At 37.4% G+C, this 18,954-nt stretch overlaps 1 protein-coding gene across 1 annotated transcript in view; it reads left to right on the top strand.

The window, feature by feature from the left end:
* Nucleotides 1-15,720, top strand: part of MGAT4D (MGAT4 family member D) — a 34,730-nt gene extending 19,010 nt beyond the window's left edge. The window contains exons 7-15 of the mRNA XM_041412132.1: nt 967-1,042; nt 5,795-5,906; nt 6,461-6,591; nt 10,585-10,692; nt 11,529-11,722; nt 13,378-13,456; nt 13,564-13,642; nt 14,649-14,761; nt 15,671-15,720. Of these exons, the coding sequence (XP_041268066.1) occupies nt 967-1,042; nt 5,795-5,906; nt 6,461-6,591; nt 10,585-10,692; nt 11,529-11,722; nt 13,378-13,456; nt 13,564-13,642; nt 14,649-14,761; nt 15,671-15,697 (919 nt within the window). The 3' untranslated portion in view covers nt 15,698-15,720. The remainder of the gene's footprint in view (nt 1-966; nt 1,043-5,794; nt 5,907-6,460; nt 6,592-10,584; nt 10,693-11,528; nt 11,723-13,377; nt 13,457-13,563; nt 13,643-14,648; nt 14,762-15,670) is intronic.
* Nucleotides 15,721-18,954: the final 3,234 nt, after the last annotated feature.

An 18,954-nucleotide genomic window follows, 5' to 3' on the forward strand; every position in this document is an offset into this window, starting at 1 on the left:
TGGTCCTTTAGCTAACCACTGACAACTACTGTGGGTTTAATTAATGACCTAACTTTTGGTGATCATTGTGTTTTTATCACAGTTACTACACGCTTAATGGTGATTTCATTCACTCCCATGCCCCAAATTCAGTAAGACAGAGATTATAACCTTAAAAAAAATATTTATTGGAGGAAAGTAATTTTCTTCATCAACAATAACTAATTTATCAGAAGCCACTGCAACAATGCAGCAAGAGAGTTGCAGTACTAGGAGTTCAGGCTGGATGAAATCAGCTAGTATATTTACCTATATGTGTGTATGTATATTGGCTTTATAGATAAACCTATGTGTTCATACCATAGACCATAAACAAGTTTACATACTTATAATTTAGTTTTAGATATTATTAGATTTGGATCATTTATATGTTTAAGATAATTAAATATTGATAAATTAGTCTGTAGTCTTTCAGTGTTGATTATCAAACATCATCATCGTCCTCTGGTAAAATGAGACACTGTACATAATTTGTGTTTATATTTAAACCCAAAAATTACAGTTATCAACCTGCTCTTGTGCTATTCATATGTAAAACCATTTACTTTTTAATCTTTAAATAATCCATGTGTCTTTACTTCTACTCTTCATAAAATAATGAGTAGAATCTTTTAAGTCATTTGACATTAATAACTTGTTAGACATTTTGTTTCAAGCTCCATTGACAGAGATAATTTTTTTTTGTTTATTTAATGTTTATTTTTGTGTATTTAATGTTAACTTTTACAGGAAACTAAAATTATTTACAAATGTTTGTATTGATTGTAGATGAATCCTTTTGCACTTAACAATGGAATATACAGAATATACAACCTTACAATTTTATTGTAGAGACAAAAAATGCAGAGCATTAAAAGTTCTCTTATTATAGAAATAACTCTTGCAACCCGCTCAAAAAGCTTATCAGAATTTGCTGCTTATGTTTAGGTGGAGAACTAAACAGAATTTGGATTATAGCTTTTTAATGCTATATGCTCAACCTAAGGGAACATTTTATTTACAGGTATGTCCATATTATCATTAAGTAGCAGCAATACATCTGTACTGATGATTAGTTTTGGCAATTTTTATTTCAAAGGCCTCAATAAAATCAGCAATCTTATGTTATTTTCGGTGTATTTTGCCTATGCTCCTTACAAGCATCCAGATGTTTCTGTATTTATCTACATCTTGCAGCAAGGTACTATTTGATTAAAACCATCTCTACCTTCCTGTCATTTGTGAGGTTGAAGACCAGGGTAACTGGAGCATGAAACACTCATTTGATTAGGTTAAGAAAGACAGAGTTTAGTATCTTTTTACTTACTGCAGCCAGGAAAAATAGTGATAGGTTCAGGTAATAGCCCAGAGGACAATTAAGTGAAATATTTCAGACAGGGAAATACGAGTAGAGTGATACTTGTGTTAAGGTCAACTACAAGATGGCACAGATCCTTAATTCTCCAGATTTTGTGTTAGCGTTTAAGAAGATCCATGCATTTAAGCTTAGCTTTAACCATCATTCTAGCTTTGTGCTAATTTGCACTCCATAAAGATCTTAATCACCACCAGAGATTCCAAAATTTATGAGAGCTGTTCAGTCATGGAACAGGTCTATACAATTTCACGTAGCTCAATAATGTCAACAGTTTTTAAAAAAAGCTCAGAAGAGCATTTTGCCTCAGAGTTGGTATTCCATAAGGACATCACAGTTTTCCTGGAAGCAGAAGACTGCAGGACCTGGCATCTCCTACAGTTTTTTTCAGGATTCAACAAAACCACATTTGAGCTGGGCTACTTAAGAGTCCCCATGCTCTGTTCTCAAATGTGGCATAGGTGCTCAGGATGCAGATGGACAAACAAAAATGCCATGTTTTGAACAATTTAATGGAAAATAAAGTATTATCCTGTGGCTTTTGTATATTTTTAAGAACATTTACAAGTTTACTGAGTGCACTAGAGCATCAAGGTGTATGAAACCCAGTGAAGTGAAACGTTAGGATGCTGCCAGATGCTTGATGTCCCTTCCTATTACCAAGTTCTCCAAGGATTCATATTTGTACCACAATGACTTATGGATTTGTATTTCTAAAGGAATTTGAGAACATGTGTTTTCTTATCTGAGACATTATAAAACAACTGAACTGTGTTATTAAGAACAAAGCCTGGATGGTGGTGGTCTGGTGGGAGTTATGTTTGCTTTTGGAATTTTCTTAAAAAGAAACTATACTTTCCTCATACCCTTCCTCATAGCGTTCCTACTATATCCCATTCTTCATTTGTATGACCAGCCTGCAGCTGTTCCTGTAGCACAGATGCTGGTCTGCCCAAAAGCTACTCTGTAGAGTGCAGGTGTAAAGAATGAACACTTGCTGCCATAAACTTCGTTATGTCCTCCCTCTATTTAGAAGTCTTGTATTAAAGGAAAGCAAACAACTTAAAACTACTTTTCCTTAGACTGGTACAATATTTACTTCAGTAAGCTTAAGCAAAACTTGAGCTAGGTTAGATTTTTATTTAGTTTAGTCATGAATAGTATTGATTGAGTGGCTGACGCTAACTCCCAAACCTTGAAAGAAGATACGCACACATAATTAGTCTTGACGTCTACAGAACAGTTGATGTCATGAGTCAGACAAGATCTTTGCTGAATAAACACTTGTTCTAGGATCCTGCTGAACCAGGATTTAAGTAAGTCTTTTTGTGAAGTCCATTGAAGCTAACAGGCATACACTGGGGATGAACCTTAGCCACTGATTACCCACTGATCAACTTATCTACTTAAATCTTTTCCCCACCCCGCCACCCCGAGAGAACTTTGGGGTCCTTGTTTCCACTTTCACTAAACCTCCTGGCATTCACCAGAGACCCTTGAAGCACTTACAGTAATGGGATCATAACATAGCCATAAAAGCAGGCAATCCAATCCCAGCCTAATGGTGAGGACATGCATTAGTTATTTCTTGTCCATGTGAACTTAGTTCACTGCAGGAATCAAACATTTCACATCTGAAAGAAACACAGATACAGCAGTTTTTAAGTGTTTTCTATTAGCACAGAGATGAAAAAAAATAAACCATTAAATAAATCTTAGGTTCTTCAGATAAAATCTCTTATCAAGTTCTAACTTAACTTGTAGTTGTTTCCTGAACTACTGCTACGATTTTTTATTACCTTGTATGGAGGCTGGGAAAGCTTTTTGTATTTATATATTATATATATATATATATATATATACACTAGTAATATATATTGTCAGCAGCATGTCTCTAATGGATTTAAAGCCTGAGCAATATCTCAGTGAGATCACTAGTACTCTTTATATGGACTTATTTTTTTCTTCTTCTCACTAGACTCTAGGTTGTGCCTGCTATTTGGTAGAGCTCCTAAAAGGAGCTCCACAGTTTTCACAATTCATTGTTAGTGAGACAAAATGTAAAAATACTCTAATAAAATTCAGGAAGGAAGAACCTTCCTGTCTGATGCCTGAACTTTCATTATATTCTTCCACTTTTTGTTACTACTTCATTTTTACTTCTCTTATACAGACAACCTGCAGAAGAAAAATGAAAGGAAACCCATTTGGTACCTATCATGTAGGAAATTTTCATAGTCTTGCTGTAGTGGATGTGTATTTTTTCATTCAAAAGCACTGATGAGAGAAGGGAAGTTAGCTGTGATTATGTGTTTTGCTGGCCTTCCCATGGCAGTGGGTCAAGTGGACTAGGCAGTTAATATCTTAAATTTCCTGATCTAGCTGTGTGCAGCTGCACAACCTCCTTTGGTAGATAAGAGCATATGAGAAAACAAGTGGCTGTAAGCTGAAGGCAGGAAAAAAAAATCAAATTAGAATTTGGGTACAAAGTACTAAATATTCAGGATAATAAAATGTTGTATAACATACTGAAAAAAACGGATACTGGAATCTCTAAGCAATGAGAGAGTTTCTCCAAGATGTGCTTAAACTGAACACAAATTACAGGGTTAAATAAATAACTTCAATGGCTTGTGCTACATGGGATGTCAAACTACATCCTCTAATAATCCCAGTCAGCTTCAGGAAAGACCATCTCAGACTTCAAAATTACTTTCTGTTCATAACCACATTCACAGTCACTTTGCATCACAACCTCTGTGTTTTCAATCTTCACTGGTTTTGCATATGGTGTTTCTCAATATGGTGGCCTCCCTAGGTTTTTGAGATAGTCCAGTCTGCTTTTCATCCTTTTTTGGTGCCCCTCAATTTCTCTTTAAGGATTCTCTAAAACCTTCTTTGATTCTTTGCTCTTGTCCCTTTACATCTTGCTCCAGGCTAATGCTTTGAGCTCATTTAATTTTATGCCAGATTTCTTGTAAATTGATGTTTTGGTTTGGGTTTTTTGTTGTTCTCTTCTGCTTAACTATCAACTCAGCTCAATCCCCAGATCTCAGAATCTGTTAAGAAACATTAATCTTGATCAGTTTGTCTCTATCTGTGCATTTTTTATCTTACCATCAGCAAAAGCTGACAGGGTCAAAACAGATCTCTTAATCTCATTTTTCTAACTTAATTCTACTTATTCCTGGGTTCACTATTGCCAACACATTTCTTGTCAGCCAGCCCTACACTTGTAGCAGTGCAGAAATTCAGCTAAAATATCTGGGCCTGATCTTTCAAGCTCTTGATGATGACCCTGCTGCATCAGTTGAAGACCCAAAACCAGCAGGAAATCATGTTTTGTTTGGCTGGGTTTTTTTCATCAAAGGATTAATTTTCTAGCTGTTTAGCTTTCTGAAGCCAGTTCCAGCACAATCAGACATGCAGCAGGGCCAGTGAAGTACAGCAGTTAGAATAAATTACTATGTGATTACACTACACCCCAGCAATATTTTCCTGAAGTCTTAGCCTCCTCTTCCTGTATTTTCACACCCATACTGAATTCAAACCATTAATTACTCGCTCCTAAATTATTTCTGGAATACATTTATTTCCTTTGTGTTATTGCCTCCAACCTCCTTGTCTGGATTCATAATCCTCAGTTTTAGTAGCACAAACAGCTTCTGGCTTTTCAGATGCCCAGTTCTTGTCAGAAAGCCAGGCAAAAAATGAAGCCAATACCTTTCTCATTTCCTTGACGGGTGTCAGTCTCCTCTTCCAAGTACCCTTTAGGTGACTCTACTGCTGTACTCTGTGCTGGACTTTACAACATCTTGAAAACTCTATGTATCCCTGTCCTTCAGTGTGATTCACAGAGAACACCCCATCATTTCCAGTATCCCCTGGGACAGCCTGGTTTCTACAGGCATCTCAGTAATCATCCACATTCCTTCTCAGTCACCTTGTTTGAATGACAAAGTCTGCCCAGGCTACTGGAGCTTTTAGACACCTTTCCTCTCAGACAGTTTGCTCCTCTAGCTTAGCAATGCTTATACAACCTAAGAACAAACTGCTTATTGTTGTCTTCCTTAACCTCTTGTCTTTTTGCTTAATGTTTTCTTCTAAGTGAGATCTCTAAGGCAGGGAGTCCTCCTTCATCAAAAAAGAGAGAAGCACCCATGGTGTTATGGTCACTCCTGTAGGTAATTACTTAATGAGTGGTACAAAACCAGAGATATATGTAGAAACTAAATACCAATCCACTTGCGGATTGTTTGGCACAGCTTCATTACATGTGGTACAGCATAAACACAACATAGTTTTCACTTGCTTGTGGCAATGTCACCACCCACTCTGTGAACAATAAAATCACTGCTTGCCTTCTCTTTTTCTGTTGCATTCCCCCCCACCCCACCCCAGCTGGAAGATGATATTATAGCCAAACCTGATTTTATTGAAAGTATAAAAAGCTTTGCTGCTCAACAGTCCCAAGATTGGATGGTTCTCGAGTTCTCACAACTTGGATTTATTGGTAAGTATTAAGACCTCAGCAAGATCCACTGCATTGGAGCTATGTAGATCAAAAAGGTCTCAGTCAGAATCACATCACAAAGCATGGAAGAACTTGCATATCAAAACTTCCTTGGTTCTTCAGGAAATAGCTCACTGAAAGTAGTTTGCTTTTTGTTCTTTGCTCTTTAAAACTGTCTGGTTAATACAGAGTCTCTTCAGCACAGAATCTATAATTGAGTTCCCATAAGGACGAATTTTTCACTCTCAGGGAACTATGTGCCCCTGTAATGTGTAGTTCTCTTTTCAAGAACAGAATTTGAACAATCTATAAAAAAACCCCAAAACTTCCTTTTCTTTGTGGAGGAGAATATGCATCCCATATCATAGGGGTGGATGATGAGCAACTCTTCAAAGCCAGACTCTATGTGAAGTTTTTCATTAAACATCATAATTCCATTAATGTGTGCAAGGCTGGTGTGATACTTAAATGTTTATTTAAATAAATTACATTTGAACATAAAGCTGGTGATTCCTGCATAGCAATAAAAATATAACTTCTTGTCTTGCTTTCAGGAAAATTGTTTAAATCAGAAGACTTACCACTCATAGTGGATTTTTTCCTCATGTTCTATAAGGATAAGCCTATAGACTGGCTTATAGACCACCTGCTCTGGGTTAAAGTGTGCAATCCAGAAAATGATGCAGTAAGTATAACTGTGAGTTTACGAAGATAAATAACATTCAAACACTCTCAGTGACAAAATTCATTTTCAAAAAGTGGAATATAAATCTCTCAAACTGGACTTACTTTGGACTGACCAGAGTTTCTGCTTCTTCTTGAGTTTTAGGATTCAGGAGTTTTAACTGGTGCAGCCAATTTCTGCTCCAGGATTTGCATGTTTTACTTTTGTGTTGATAAAGGACCAAGAAGAAACAGACAGGAGTTGTGCAGAGCAGGAGATTAAGGGGAATGGAACAAGCAAGCTTCAAGTTTTACCCTGTACCATAAGTGACTTCTGGGGATAGCAGAAGGTTCCTGGTTTCAGACTTAGTAGTGCACTGGAGAACCACTCTGTACAGATAGAAGCAAGCTTTTTAAGTCCTGCCCTGTGGGTTAGGCCAGTTCATAGGAGTTAAGAGTGTGCCTCAAGAAACTAATTTCAGTTCTTGCCTGCCTGTGAAAACAGATTAAAAACCAGAATGCTATTATGTTGACATCACCTATTCAAGATCTAACATGTGCCAACTTCCATCCAATAGATTAAATACTTTATTTACGGCTGTTCCATCTTCTAAGACCTGATTCCTACCTAAAATGAAGCTGTGTTCCCAAAAGGCAGGCAGGTAGCTTGTGGAAGTCTGCTCTGATCAAGCAAAAGCAGAGTGGTGCCCCCAACTTTCTACTGAGTTTCACTTCTGCATTTGCAATTTCAATTGCTGTGAGTAGAGAAAACCTACTGAGACAAATCAGTCTCACATGGCTCTTGGGTGGGAATGACCAGTGGCATGACCTGCTGAGACTATTTATGAGAATGCAGAAAATGGAGACTGGCAGAAGGCTGGGGATCCCAGCTGTGGTACCTTCTCTGTTTGATAGGTTACAGCACTGAACTTTTCCTATAGGCATCAGAGAAGGTGAGCTGAGAGCTCCTCACTCTTTCTCCTTTCCAACCAAGAGTGTCACAAAGTAATCACACACTGTGCTACACAGGAGGGTCAGCAGAGCACTTGTTTGTGTTTTCTATGTGACATCCTGTGGTGAAGGATGTTTGGCATGTGTTTATGTAGAATCACAGAATTGTTTGGGTTGGAAAAGACCTTGAAGATCATTCCATTCCAACCCCCTGCTATGGGCAGGGACATATACCACTAGATTGCTCAGAGCCCCATCCAACCTGGCCTTGAACATCTCCAGGGGTGGGGTATCCACAGCTTCCCTGGACAACCTGTTTCTGTGCCTCACCATCCTCACAGGAAAGAACTTTCTCCTAACAGCTAATCCCAACCTACTCTCTTTTAGCTGGAATCCATTCCTCCCTGTCCTGTCACCCCAGGCTCTTGTGAAAAGCCTCTCTCTGTGTTCCTTTCAGGATCCCTTCAGGTACTGAAAGGCTGCAGTTCCTAAAGGCTTCCTTTCTCCAAGCTGAACAATCTCAATTATCTCAGCCTTTCCTCATAGGAGGGGTGCTCCAGCCATCTGATCACCTTGATGGACTCCTCTGGATTCAACAAGACAGGTCCATGTCCTTCCTGTGATGGAAACCCCAAGCTGGATGCAGCACTACAGGCGGGCTCTCACCAGAGCAGAGCAGAGGGACAAAATCCCCTCCCTCCCCTACTGCCCACAGTGCTCTGCATGAGCCCAGGACATGTTTGGCTCTCTGGACTAAGTGCAGGTTGCTGGGTCGCCAGCCTCTCCTCCACCAGCACCCCCAAGTCCTGGGCAGGGCTGCCCTCAATCTGTTCATCCCCAGCCTGGACTGATACTGGAGGTTGCTCTGACTCAGTGTAGCACCTTGCATTTGGTCTTGTTAGACCTTGTGATATTCCCATGGGTCCACTTCTCAACCTTGTTAAAATTTTCAGCCTGGACTGACTATTAACATATCAAGGTTCAGCTACATTTGCTCACCGAGACAGTTTGTGATGATCAGAGCCATCAGATCTCTGCATGGTTAGAAACTTTTTCATGCTTGCGTCCTGTGAACCATCATTCACTGCTGGGGGCCCCAGTACAAAAAAAAAAAAAAAAAAAAAAAAAAAAAGCTATGGACCTGTTAGAGCAGGCAGAGAGGCCACAGAAATGATCAGAGGGCTGGAGACAGGCTGAAAGAGTCAGAGCTCTTCAGCTTGAAGACGAGAAAGTTTCAGGGGAGACCATACAGCACCTTCCAGTATCTAAAGGGACCTTATAGGAAAGAGTGTGTTATGACAAGGCAAGGGGCAAGAATCCTAAACTGAAAAAAGTATATTTAGATTGGATATAAGAAAAACATTTTTTATGGTCAGGGTGGTGAGTCACTGGAACGGGTTGCCCAGGAAAGGTATTGATGCCACATCCAGTGTTTCTGACCAGGCTGGATGGGGCTCTGAGCAACCTGGTTTAGTGGAAGCCTGTCCATGGGGAGTCAGAACAAGATGATCCTTACAGGTTGCTTTGAACCCAACCATTCTGTGTTTTTGTTCAGTGGCCTGTGCCTATCACAGTCAGTGGGAACTGCAGGCTGAAAGGGTGGGAGCCCTGACTCAACAAGCAGCCTTATCTCAGCTTCTGCAGAAATGACCACACCAGCCTCATGCCATTGATTATTCTCAGCTGCTGCCAGAAGCAGCTCTTTTGGTATGCTGCCATTGAATAAAACAAGACTTCTAGAGCCTGCGTTGTTGCAGGGGATGAATTTCAAACCCTGTCAGTAGAAAGATCACAAATTTATTTTCTTAAAAATATTTCTTCTTTATTCAAGTCTAGTATGCCTTTCAGAGCAACAGTTGCCAGTAAAACAATTTACACACAATGTATTGTGGTTTTACATTGTTTTGCTGAACATCTGCTGTGGACAAAAAAACCCCAAAAAAACAAACAAAAAAAACCAAAAAAAAACCTTAGTTTTTTAATCGCTTTCCAGGGCATTTTGAACTTTTAATTAGTATTCCTGTGGAAATCATAAATCCCTCATGAGTTTTGATGGTTTTAAGCCAGTTGAGTGAAGACTTAATCACTTTTGGCTTTAGAAGGCATTGATATATTTAATGTAACATTTTTCTTTTATAGAACTGAAAGCACTTGATGGAAGAGGTAAGCACATTATCCTCTCAAATTTTAAGGTCTGAGACCTGGAATACAGAAAAGTTAAATGATCTTCCAAAATCATATAATAATTCTGTGGCAGCACCAAGAGTACAACCCAGAGAGTCTCATATTAGCTCTTTGCTTTGTTCCTTCCCACTATGCTTTACTGTCATATTAATTACAGTGGCATGATTGTGTGATTGTATCAAACTACAATGCTCTATATATACAAAGAAAAAAAATTACATTTAAAGAAGTAGTTTGCTATCATTCAAAGACCAAGAAAATACAAAATTAGTACCAATTATAGTTATTAAATTCCTTGATATATGTCATGTCCCAGGTGTAGTAAACCAGAAAATAGTGGTTGAAACAGTATTTAACAGTATCAAGTATTTAATATCTAATTATGTGATAAAAGATCCATAACTTATTATACATTAAAGCCTCCCAAACACAACAGAAAGAGGCAAAATTATGAATATTGAAATGTAACCAGAATCCATCTTAAGAAGGTCAGTTTTGGTCAAAATAGTTTAATTAGAATGATATGGGAAGACTAAGAGTTGAAATAAAGTTTGCCAGAAACAGCTAAGAAATCAGTCAGTTTCAGATTTGAGTCCATTTTTGTCACCCTGAGAATGATTAATCACATACTGTGCAGAAATCCCTGAATTACTGGTGATTGAGCCTTCAAATCTAAGTAACAGCATGAGTGGAATTATGAGATTTGGTCTAGAAACAGTGTATGTGACAGAAGGTGACTGTTAATTTAAGGATTACTCATTTAAATATGGATAGAAAATCTGAACCCATACCCTGACCTACATAATGAAATTGCCCTATGGAACACAGTTTGTCTCTCCTTGGTTAAATAATCTTTCACTCCCTTTTACTTTCTTTCTAGACACACTGTGAAAAGGAAAAGTCAAAGTTACGTATCCGTGCTAAACCATCTCTCTTTCAGCATATGGGAATTTTTTCATCACTGGCTGGGAAGATACAGAATTTGAAAGTAAGAATAAGAAATTAATGCAATATTTTTTCATTATATGCTTGTGTTCTGACTTATTTCTCAAATGAATTTCAAGGACCACATCTTTGGCATTATATGGCATATCAATATCTAATTATGTTGTTCTACAGATTTGACAGAGAATTTTGATCTGGCATCTAAGCTACAGGTGGAGTACTGCTCCTGCACAAACACCTCTGAATCTCTCATCTGAACGGCATTTCATGGCATGTAGGAACCCCCTTCACAACACAAGGTTTCAGATGCTCTGCTCCATGCTAACAAAGCCATGACAATTTGTTTTGTCTGAGCAGTTCACATTCCCAATATGAGGGACAATTAAGAAAGCAGGACAAAGGTGTGCCGAACTTGATGGCCACAGATTTTTAGGGAGAGTTTGGAGGGCAAACCACACATCTAATAAGCACATGAGCAATGATGAACCAGACTTGAGGAATCTCCTGATGGTGCCATCTAGACTAGTGACAAGATTTCTCAATTGGATCAGACCAGAGATTCACATTGCCTTTAGCAGAGCCCAGCAATCACATGTTCTGGCAGAAGGCATCCTAGACAATTATGAAACGGCCTCCTGTGAAGATTTTTATTTTTAAATCTTGGCAGCTAAGAAACAATCAGTACAGCTCTGTATACAAATTGTGACATTGAGTCCCAGTGATTACACTGAAATTAATATTCTATATGTATTAAAAATAGTTGGTGTATTTTTTGACACTGAGGTGATTATTTTCTGGAATAGCTTCCTATACTAATTACAGATATCAATGCACTTTTTTCCATTGTATGAGTGAAATTACATTTCTTTATATCAACAGGATAAAGATTTCGGAAAAAATCTGCTACATAAAGCACATAATAATCCACCTGCAAAAGTGGACACGAGCCTAAGAATATACCAGCAATATACCTTGGAAAAAGTTTATAAAGGACAAGACTGTTTTTGGGCTTTAACTCCAGTGGCAGGTGACTTCATCAGGTTCACATTTTTAAATCCACTAGAAGTTGAAAAGTAAGTATTACATGATATGGAACATGGAAGCCTACGTATACCCAGTTTGGAAATGCTTGAGTCCATTTGAAGTTATTGGTGCTCAACTGTTTGCATAAACCTTGTTACTAAAAAAATGCATTATTTGCTGTTTATCTGCTCTTGAGCTCCCCTCCTGAAATACACGTCTTCATCAGTAGTTAGACAGCTTCTTTTTTTTTTTTCTTTTATTTCTTCAGGTAAATATTTTATATGATAATTTTCAAAGGAATTTGTTTTTAACTGATGACTTTCATCATTGGTGTCAGTGAAAGCTTTATTTGTGTAGTTGCCAACAAAAAGGATGCTTGCACGATGTCAAGTCTGTATCTCCACCTAGTGAGCTGCAGTGAATGACAGTTGTTACAATTAACACTGGTGTCCTGTGTTAATTAACTGGGTCATGCTTTATGAAACCTGGGTACATTGTAGTTTTGCATGTTCCTGTTATTGTGAAGCTGCCTTGGATGAAGCTCACTTACATATGGTATTGTCTAATGGCTGGTCCTGACATCTTGAGAGGCTACCTGGAACAGAGGCTAGACAGGGTTAAAGGAATAAAGTAGGTATTTATTAAAAGGCCTTCAAAGGACATGCCTTGGGCAGTACAAGAGCCTGGCCAAAACTACACCCAAGATGGACGATGGATCATGAGTTTTCACATTTTTATAAGTTTTGGTCCATTTTCATATTGGGGTTAATTGTTCCATTACAGCTTCAGGTTCTGAAGTCCCATCCTCCCAGATTGCTCGCCTCAATTCACTGTTGTTTATACTTTTTGGGCCTGAAACTGCAACTTGGTTCTCAGGCTGGAAAAGGATTGTTTTGTCTAACTAAACTGTGAGGAGAACTTGCTAACACTTTCTATGAAGTATACTAATGCAGTACAAAATCTGGAAAATATGAAGGTTAAAACTTAAGGCATCAGTCCCAGCCCCATTACGTTGCTAGTCTGTGAAAATATATGGTAAGTCCTATAATATTTGGTGGGTTTAAGCTTTGAATATTTGATATCACAGGAGAGAGTTTGATGATTTAAATTCTCCTAGTTCTTTTTGAATCTAAAACCCTAAGAACTCTTAATGGCAGAAATTTACAACTAAACAGGGATTTTTATTCTTAGATGTTTTTGCTTGGATTGTTGTTTGGTCAATGTTCTTGCTTATTGGCTCTAAAGGAAATTCTTTAGAAGCACCTGAGTTGACCAGTATTGATAAAAAAGGGGAATTCTCCTGGCAAGTAGTATATGGCCTAGTAGAAACAGAAATTTTTGCTGCCACTCACCTTCCAGAAGCCCATTCCACTTCAGTCTTACAAATAAAGGAACAGAGCAGAGGGCAGATCTTCCTTAGCCATTTAAACATTAGTAGTTAATTTATGTGGAACTTGAGCACTAAAAAGGGGGAACACTTGCCTTTGTGGTCCCAGAGAAAGGTGGTTTAAGTATTTGTTCTGTTTAAAATAAAAATACTATGTTATGGTTTGGTTTATAGTTTCAAGGCCCAGTTCTGTTTTCTATAGCCCAAAATACATAAAGAAAAGGTATCTGAAATGTTCCTTCAAAACTGGAAAGAATTACTTCCCTAGAACTCTTCTGAAGTATAAAATACCTGGAAATAATACACCTTTATCATCAGGTACTTGTTCAGAAGTGGAAACATGGAGCACCCTGGTGATAAACTGTTTAACACTACTGTGGAAGTATTGCCAGCTGATGTAAGTCTCTCATTTAGAACCATATTTCATTATCAGAATTATATTCAGCATAAAATGTCATACCCTAGAAAATACTTCTTGAAATGTTATTGTTTTATTTTTTATAGGAAACGCTAAGAAAAGAATTGGTTGATAATGGAAGTAAATTTAACTACCCAGCAACCAAAGATGGATATTTAAAAATAGGTAAATTATTTATGGTTACTTAAAAACCAGTAATTTTGTTCCTACATATCAAATGTTTCTGCTCTTAATGATTTTATTAACTCTTTGATAAATTCAACTTTCCAAGGTGAACTAGTAAGGAAAAGAAACCCATTGCATTACTGCATATTGTAGTGTATGGTGTTTGACCAATGACTCTCCTATTTTGACTTTTCTATCACCAATGGCAAAAGCCAAGACATCTAATTAGAAGGAGAACCAATTACAGTCCCTAAAGGGTTTGCATGGCAAGGTTTTGGTAGCTGGGCCGGGGGGCTGGGGGGAATCTACAGGGGTAGCTTCAGTGAAAAGCTGCCAGAAGCTTCCCTTTTGTCCAGTGGAGCCAGCGGCAGCCAGCTCCAGGACAAACCTAAAACTGCCCAAGGCTGAATCCATCAGTGATGGGAGGTGTTATCCATTGTGGGATAACACATTTTAAAAAGGGGGCAGAAAAGCTCTGTGTATCAACAATTGCAGCTGGAGAGAGGAGGGAGAACACATAAGAGAAAAAACTCTGCAGACACCAACGTCAGTGATGAAGGAGGGGAGGATGCCATTCTGATTCCCCTAAGGAGGAAGGAGCAACAGAGAAACATGCGATGAACTGACCATGATTCCCATTCCCTGTCCCCCTGCATACCTGGGGGTAAGGAGGTAGAGAAAATCAAGAGTAAAGTTTAGCCCAAGAAGAAAAAAGGGCTGGGGGAAGGTGTTCTTAAGATTTGGTTTTATTTCTCATTACCCTACTCTGATATGAATAATTTTTTTTTTCCCAAGTCAAGTCTGGCTTGCCCATGACAGTAGTTTGTGACTGACTGATCTCTCCTTGTCCTTATTTCAACCCACAAGTCTTTTCCAAAACATTTTTTTTCCCTAACGTATTCTTGGATTTAATTTATAGTTTGTAATTAAGAGCTTTTTCACAAAGTTTGCTTGGAAGTTCTTTCATTCTAATAAATGTTCACATGGGTCTTGTGGATTTCTTAAGGGGCTTTTGAAAATGGCACTGCAGAAGGCAGCATCAATCAGGCAATAGGAAGAATAAAGGCTATTCGTTTATCAGTCAGCTCTGATTCTCCGGTCTGGGCAATACTGAGTGAGGTAAGCATGTCAATAGAAGCATATTTATTATTCATTATTAAACAAATTTTGCTTCTTCCAATTGTATACTGTTGGTAATCATTTGTCTTATTTAATTTTGAATAGAATTTTGAGTGAAAAAACACAAGTGAAGAATTATGTTAATTATTTTCAGGAGAGAAATTAAACATACTTCATTGAAAGTGCTGGAAATGCTCAAATGGGATGATTCTCTACTTTTGCAGTGCTGTAACTGTAGTTGCTAGGACTTGGGTTTTGACAAACAAAGCTCTTTTCAGTCACCATCTTCGATATTAATTACATTATATCAACATTTTCAGATGAGCCTCTGATTTTTTAGTTCTTCCAAGTTTTTCCCAAGTGTTTAAATGTCAGTAAGTCAAAATAGAAATTCTCAGCAGAAGTCACTGAAGAGCATTACTACGGCCTTAAACCTGTAGCTATGATATTTTATTAAAAATCCTTTCCTAGGATTTGTTCCCTCCTGAGGAGCTGGGAGCCTCAGGAGAGAAATGTAAACAATAACTATCTGCTGCTGTGGAATGCAACAGGTGCATCTTCCATTGGTGCATGTGGATTGTGTTCAATTGATGACAAATCACAGCCACCTGTGCCAAGGCTGTGAGCAGTCACAGGATTTCTGTTATGCAGTCTATTCTATTCCCATTCTTTGTAGCCTTCTGATCTTTCTTTTCTCTCTGTTCTTTTAGTATAGTTTTAATGTAGTATATTAGTATAATATATAGCATAATAAATCAGCCTTCTGAAATGGAGTCAAGTCTTGTGTCTCCAAACACAGAGAGTTCACCTCAACAAAACCCTAGCCATAGCTGGAAGAAGGGAAAAAATTAATGTCGTAGGCAAAGCTCCTGCAGATTTTAGAAAATAATACATTTTGTTTTTTTCCAGGTATTTATCAAGACATCTGAAAACTGAAAAATATACCTTTTTGATGTGTCACTTGTTTTGTATTTCTTGAAAACAAGGGTGACTAAAACAAAACAAATCAAAAAACAAAACAAAACAAAAATACTGGGTCAAAAGATCAATTCCATACCCATTTAGTTATTAATACTATGTATTAGGAAAGAGTTGAGATACATCTTAGATCTTTATATGACAAGGTATATGAAAAGAATGTTAGTAATTTCTAGAAAATGTTCTTGCATAATATGTCATATATAAAAATCTCACCTTAGTCTGGCAAGATTAAATAGATATTATTACAAACAATTGATAAGGCATTACAGCCTGCCTCAGGGACTAAAGCATAAAGAAGAAGTTTCACCAGAATTAAAAATAACAGACATTTTTGAAAAATATTAAGGACACGGCGTTCAACTCCATTAAAAACTCTGGTCAATTTTGCAGGGAAATTAGAACTGAAGGAAAAGTTGTCAATATTCATTGCAAGTATTTAAAGTAGTTCAAAGGAACAACTTAATGTTATGAAAATTGATCTCAAACTTAATATAAATGTGTTTCAGCCTTAATGTAGCATAAGTTATGTTAAATATTTTTTAAAATGAAAATTGCCTAAAAATTATCATTTGAGTAACTGGAAACTTAAATAGGTTTTTTTTTTGGAGGATTGTAAAACTTCTCAGTGAATTGTGCATTGAATTAATTACAGGAAAGAAGAGTATTATGTGTTACTATATTTTTGTAAAAAGAAAATCTATTTAAATAAAATTTTGGATCCTGGAATTAGACAATCAGCGTGCACTGATATTTCATTCCTTGTCAGAAGTTCAAATTCAACATAAATTTGAAAATAAAGAGTAAACCACAGTAGTCTCATTTGAAAAGTTTTTGGGAAATGACAATCTACCTTGGACATCTACCTGTTAATGGTCAGAATTCCGGAATCACTTCCTTAGCACATGAAGCACGACTGCACCCTCATTCCCCTGCACAGGCATTGTATCCTGACAGTAGGAAATAAACTGTGGATTTGTATTGAATGGGTTACATTAATGTAGAGTTGTATTCCTAACGCCACAGTGTTTTTCCTTTAGAATGAGATGGAATTAATTTTTTACATCAAAACAATTCAGAAGAGTGTTTTTTTCAATGACAACCTCTATTAATATTTTGATAATATTGCTTAGAAGTTTTTTTTGTTTTTTTTTTTACTTTATTTATTTAGACTTTTATGTACATAAAAGTTTATATACTGTGGTGCTATACATATATGTGCACGTACAAGTATGTACATACATATATTGGAACAAATATTGCAGCCTTCATTAGGTTAGGAATTTAATGCCAGTTAAGAATTAGTGCAGTAATCCAACATGCTTAGAGGTATACTGGGGGACACCTTTGTTCCTCAGCACTTACAGTGAAAACATAAAACCTTATTTTGCCATTGCTTTCTCTGTAACAGATTCACTGTTGGGAGTAGTGTCTGCGCCCAGGGTGCCTTACATTCACTTGTTACAAAGCAGTGTCACTAAGGAAGAAATTCCATAGCAATTATTTAAATCAGTGAAAACGTAGAATATACTAAAATAATAGATTTTTTAAACAAAAACGTCTCATTTTCACAGTGAAATGAGATTTCTCTCTAGTTGTTGAAGCGTACTTTTAAGCTCATCAGAGTACTTGAAATTGTATTAGGAAATGACTGGACTTAAAAAAAAAAGAATTAAATGAAATTTTCCATTCTGTGATTCCAGCTTGGTGCTTCATTCCTTGTTTCTGTTTTGACATATTTTACATAACTGTAAATCACTCTGTAAATGAGGTTTTATCTGATGTTGCAAATAATTAATGCTTCACAAGAACCATTAATTCTTCCCCGTGCTTTCACGAGAGCAGAGGTTTCTTGCACAGTCTACAGAACCACAGCTCCACTATAAAATCAAAGGAACCTCCTAAGAGGAATTCTGGATTTTCACTGAAGAAGCAATAGAGGAAAAGCAAGTATTCCAGCCCCAGGAAGTTTATGACAAGGGAGTGCAGTGGAAGAACACTTCAGCAACAACTGTGTGCTATTGGCAACAGCCATCACCAGCGAGTGAATGAGGGGGTTTGTTCACAAGGAGTGGTTACGGAGCACCTGCAGCTTCCTTTCCGCCTTGCAAGCAAGGTCTTACCTGTGGTCTTCCATGTAGTAATCTGTGCACTGAACCTTCACACGCCATGGCTGAGAGCCCATATCAAAGGCTGAATAGAAGCCTTCCCACAGGAAGGCATCATTTCAGGTCCAGGGAACAAGGAACCTCCTCTAACTTTATTAGTAACTGATTTTGAAGTCTAGGCATTGTGATTGTCACTTACAAAACCAAAGGCGGTAAACCATAAGTGAAAAAAATAACTCCAAAAAGAGTTTTCGCATTACAAACCAGATCACCAGGCTCACTGAGTGGGGAATTTTACTTCAGTAATTTCATGTGGTTTAAAACATAAGTCTCAAAAATGAGGTCTACCTCAGGCTCATTTTACTAAATCATGTTAAATGTCTGCGTGGTAAGAAACCACAATTTTCAAGCTAGTTCTGTTACCAAAATCCTCTGAAAACATCGGGAAAAATAAGACTCACTCAACACTCACCTTTTTATTGTTAGGGAGTAAGGCATTACTTTATTCTTGGCCAAGAGATGTGTGCAGCTGACAGTTCTAGCTTCCCTGCTGGGACAGATACAAAACTTCCTTACTTATTTATATATTTTTAGCAAAGAAAGGAATTAATGCTCATTGGTTCCAAGTTACATAATTCTCTTCATTAATTAGTATTCTGTCCTCTATTGGTTTCATGCTCTTCATGCTAATTTGTTCCATATTTTTTTAGTCCTTTTATCATCTTTTTCTCAGATGATAAGTTCCCAAATTTTCAGGCATGAAAATTTCTGGTTACTTCAATATCCTTGAAGGGCCACAAACTTAAGATCCCAGTTGTCCAATGTTTCGTTCCCTTTGGCTCTCTGTATTGAAGCTTGTCAGGTTAGTTGTAGCAAACTTAAGGTTTCACTGATTTAAGGATCACAGTAAGAGCCTGTGAAGAAAACTAGTGCTGGCTAAAAGCAGGCATTGCTTACAGTTAATGAAAACAACTAATTAGAATTAAGAAACATACGACTTTCAACAGTTCAATATTAATAATGTTTTATTCAAACCATTTTGATTTTCACTGAAGCACAGTTATGAAATTCTCTGAATGATGTGTCTCCATTCTCGTCTTAAATCTT

The sequence above is a fragment of the Onychostruthus taczanowskii genome, unplaced genomic scaffold (assembly GCF_017590055.1).
Source record: "Onychostruthus taczanowskii isolate IOZ18803 unplaced genomic scaffold, ASM1759005v1 scaffold38, whole genome shotgun sequence".
Classification (NCBI taxonomy): Eukaryota; Metazoa; Chordata; class Aves; order Passeriformes; family Passeridae; genus Onychostruthus; species Onychostruthus taczanowskii.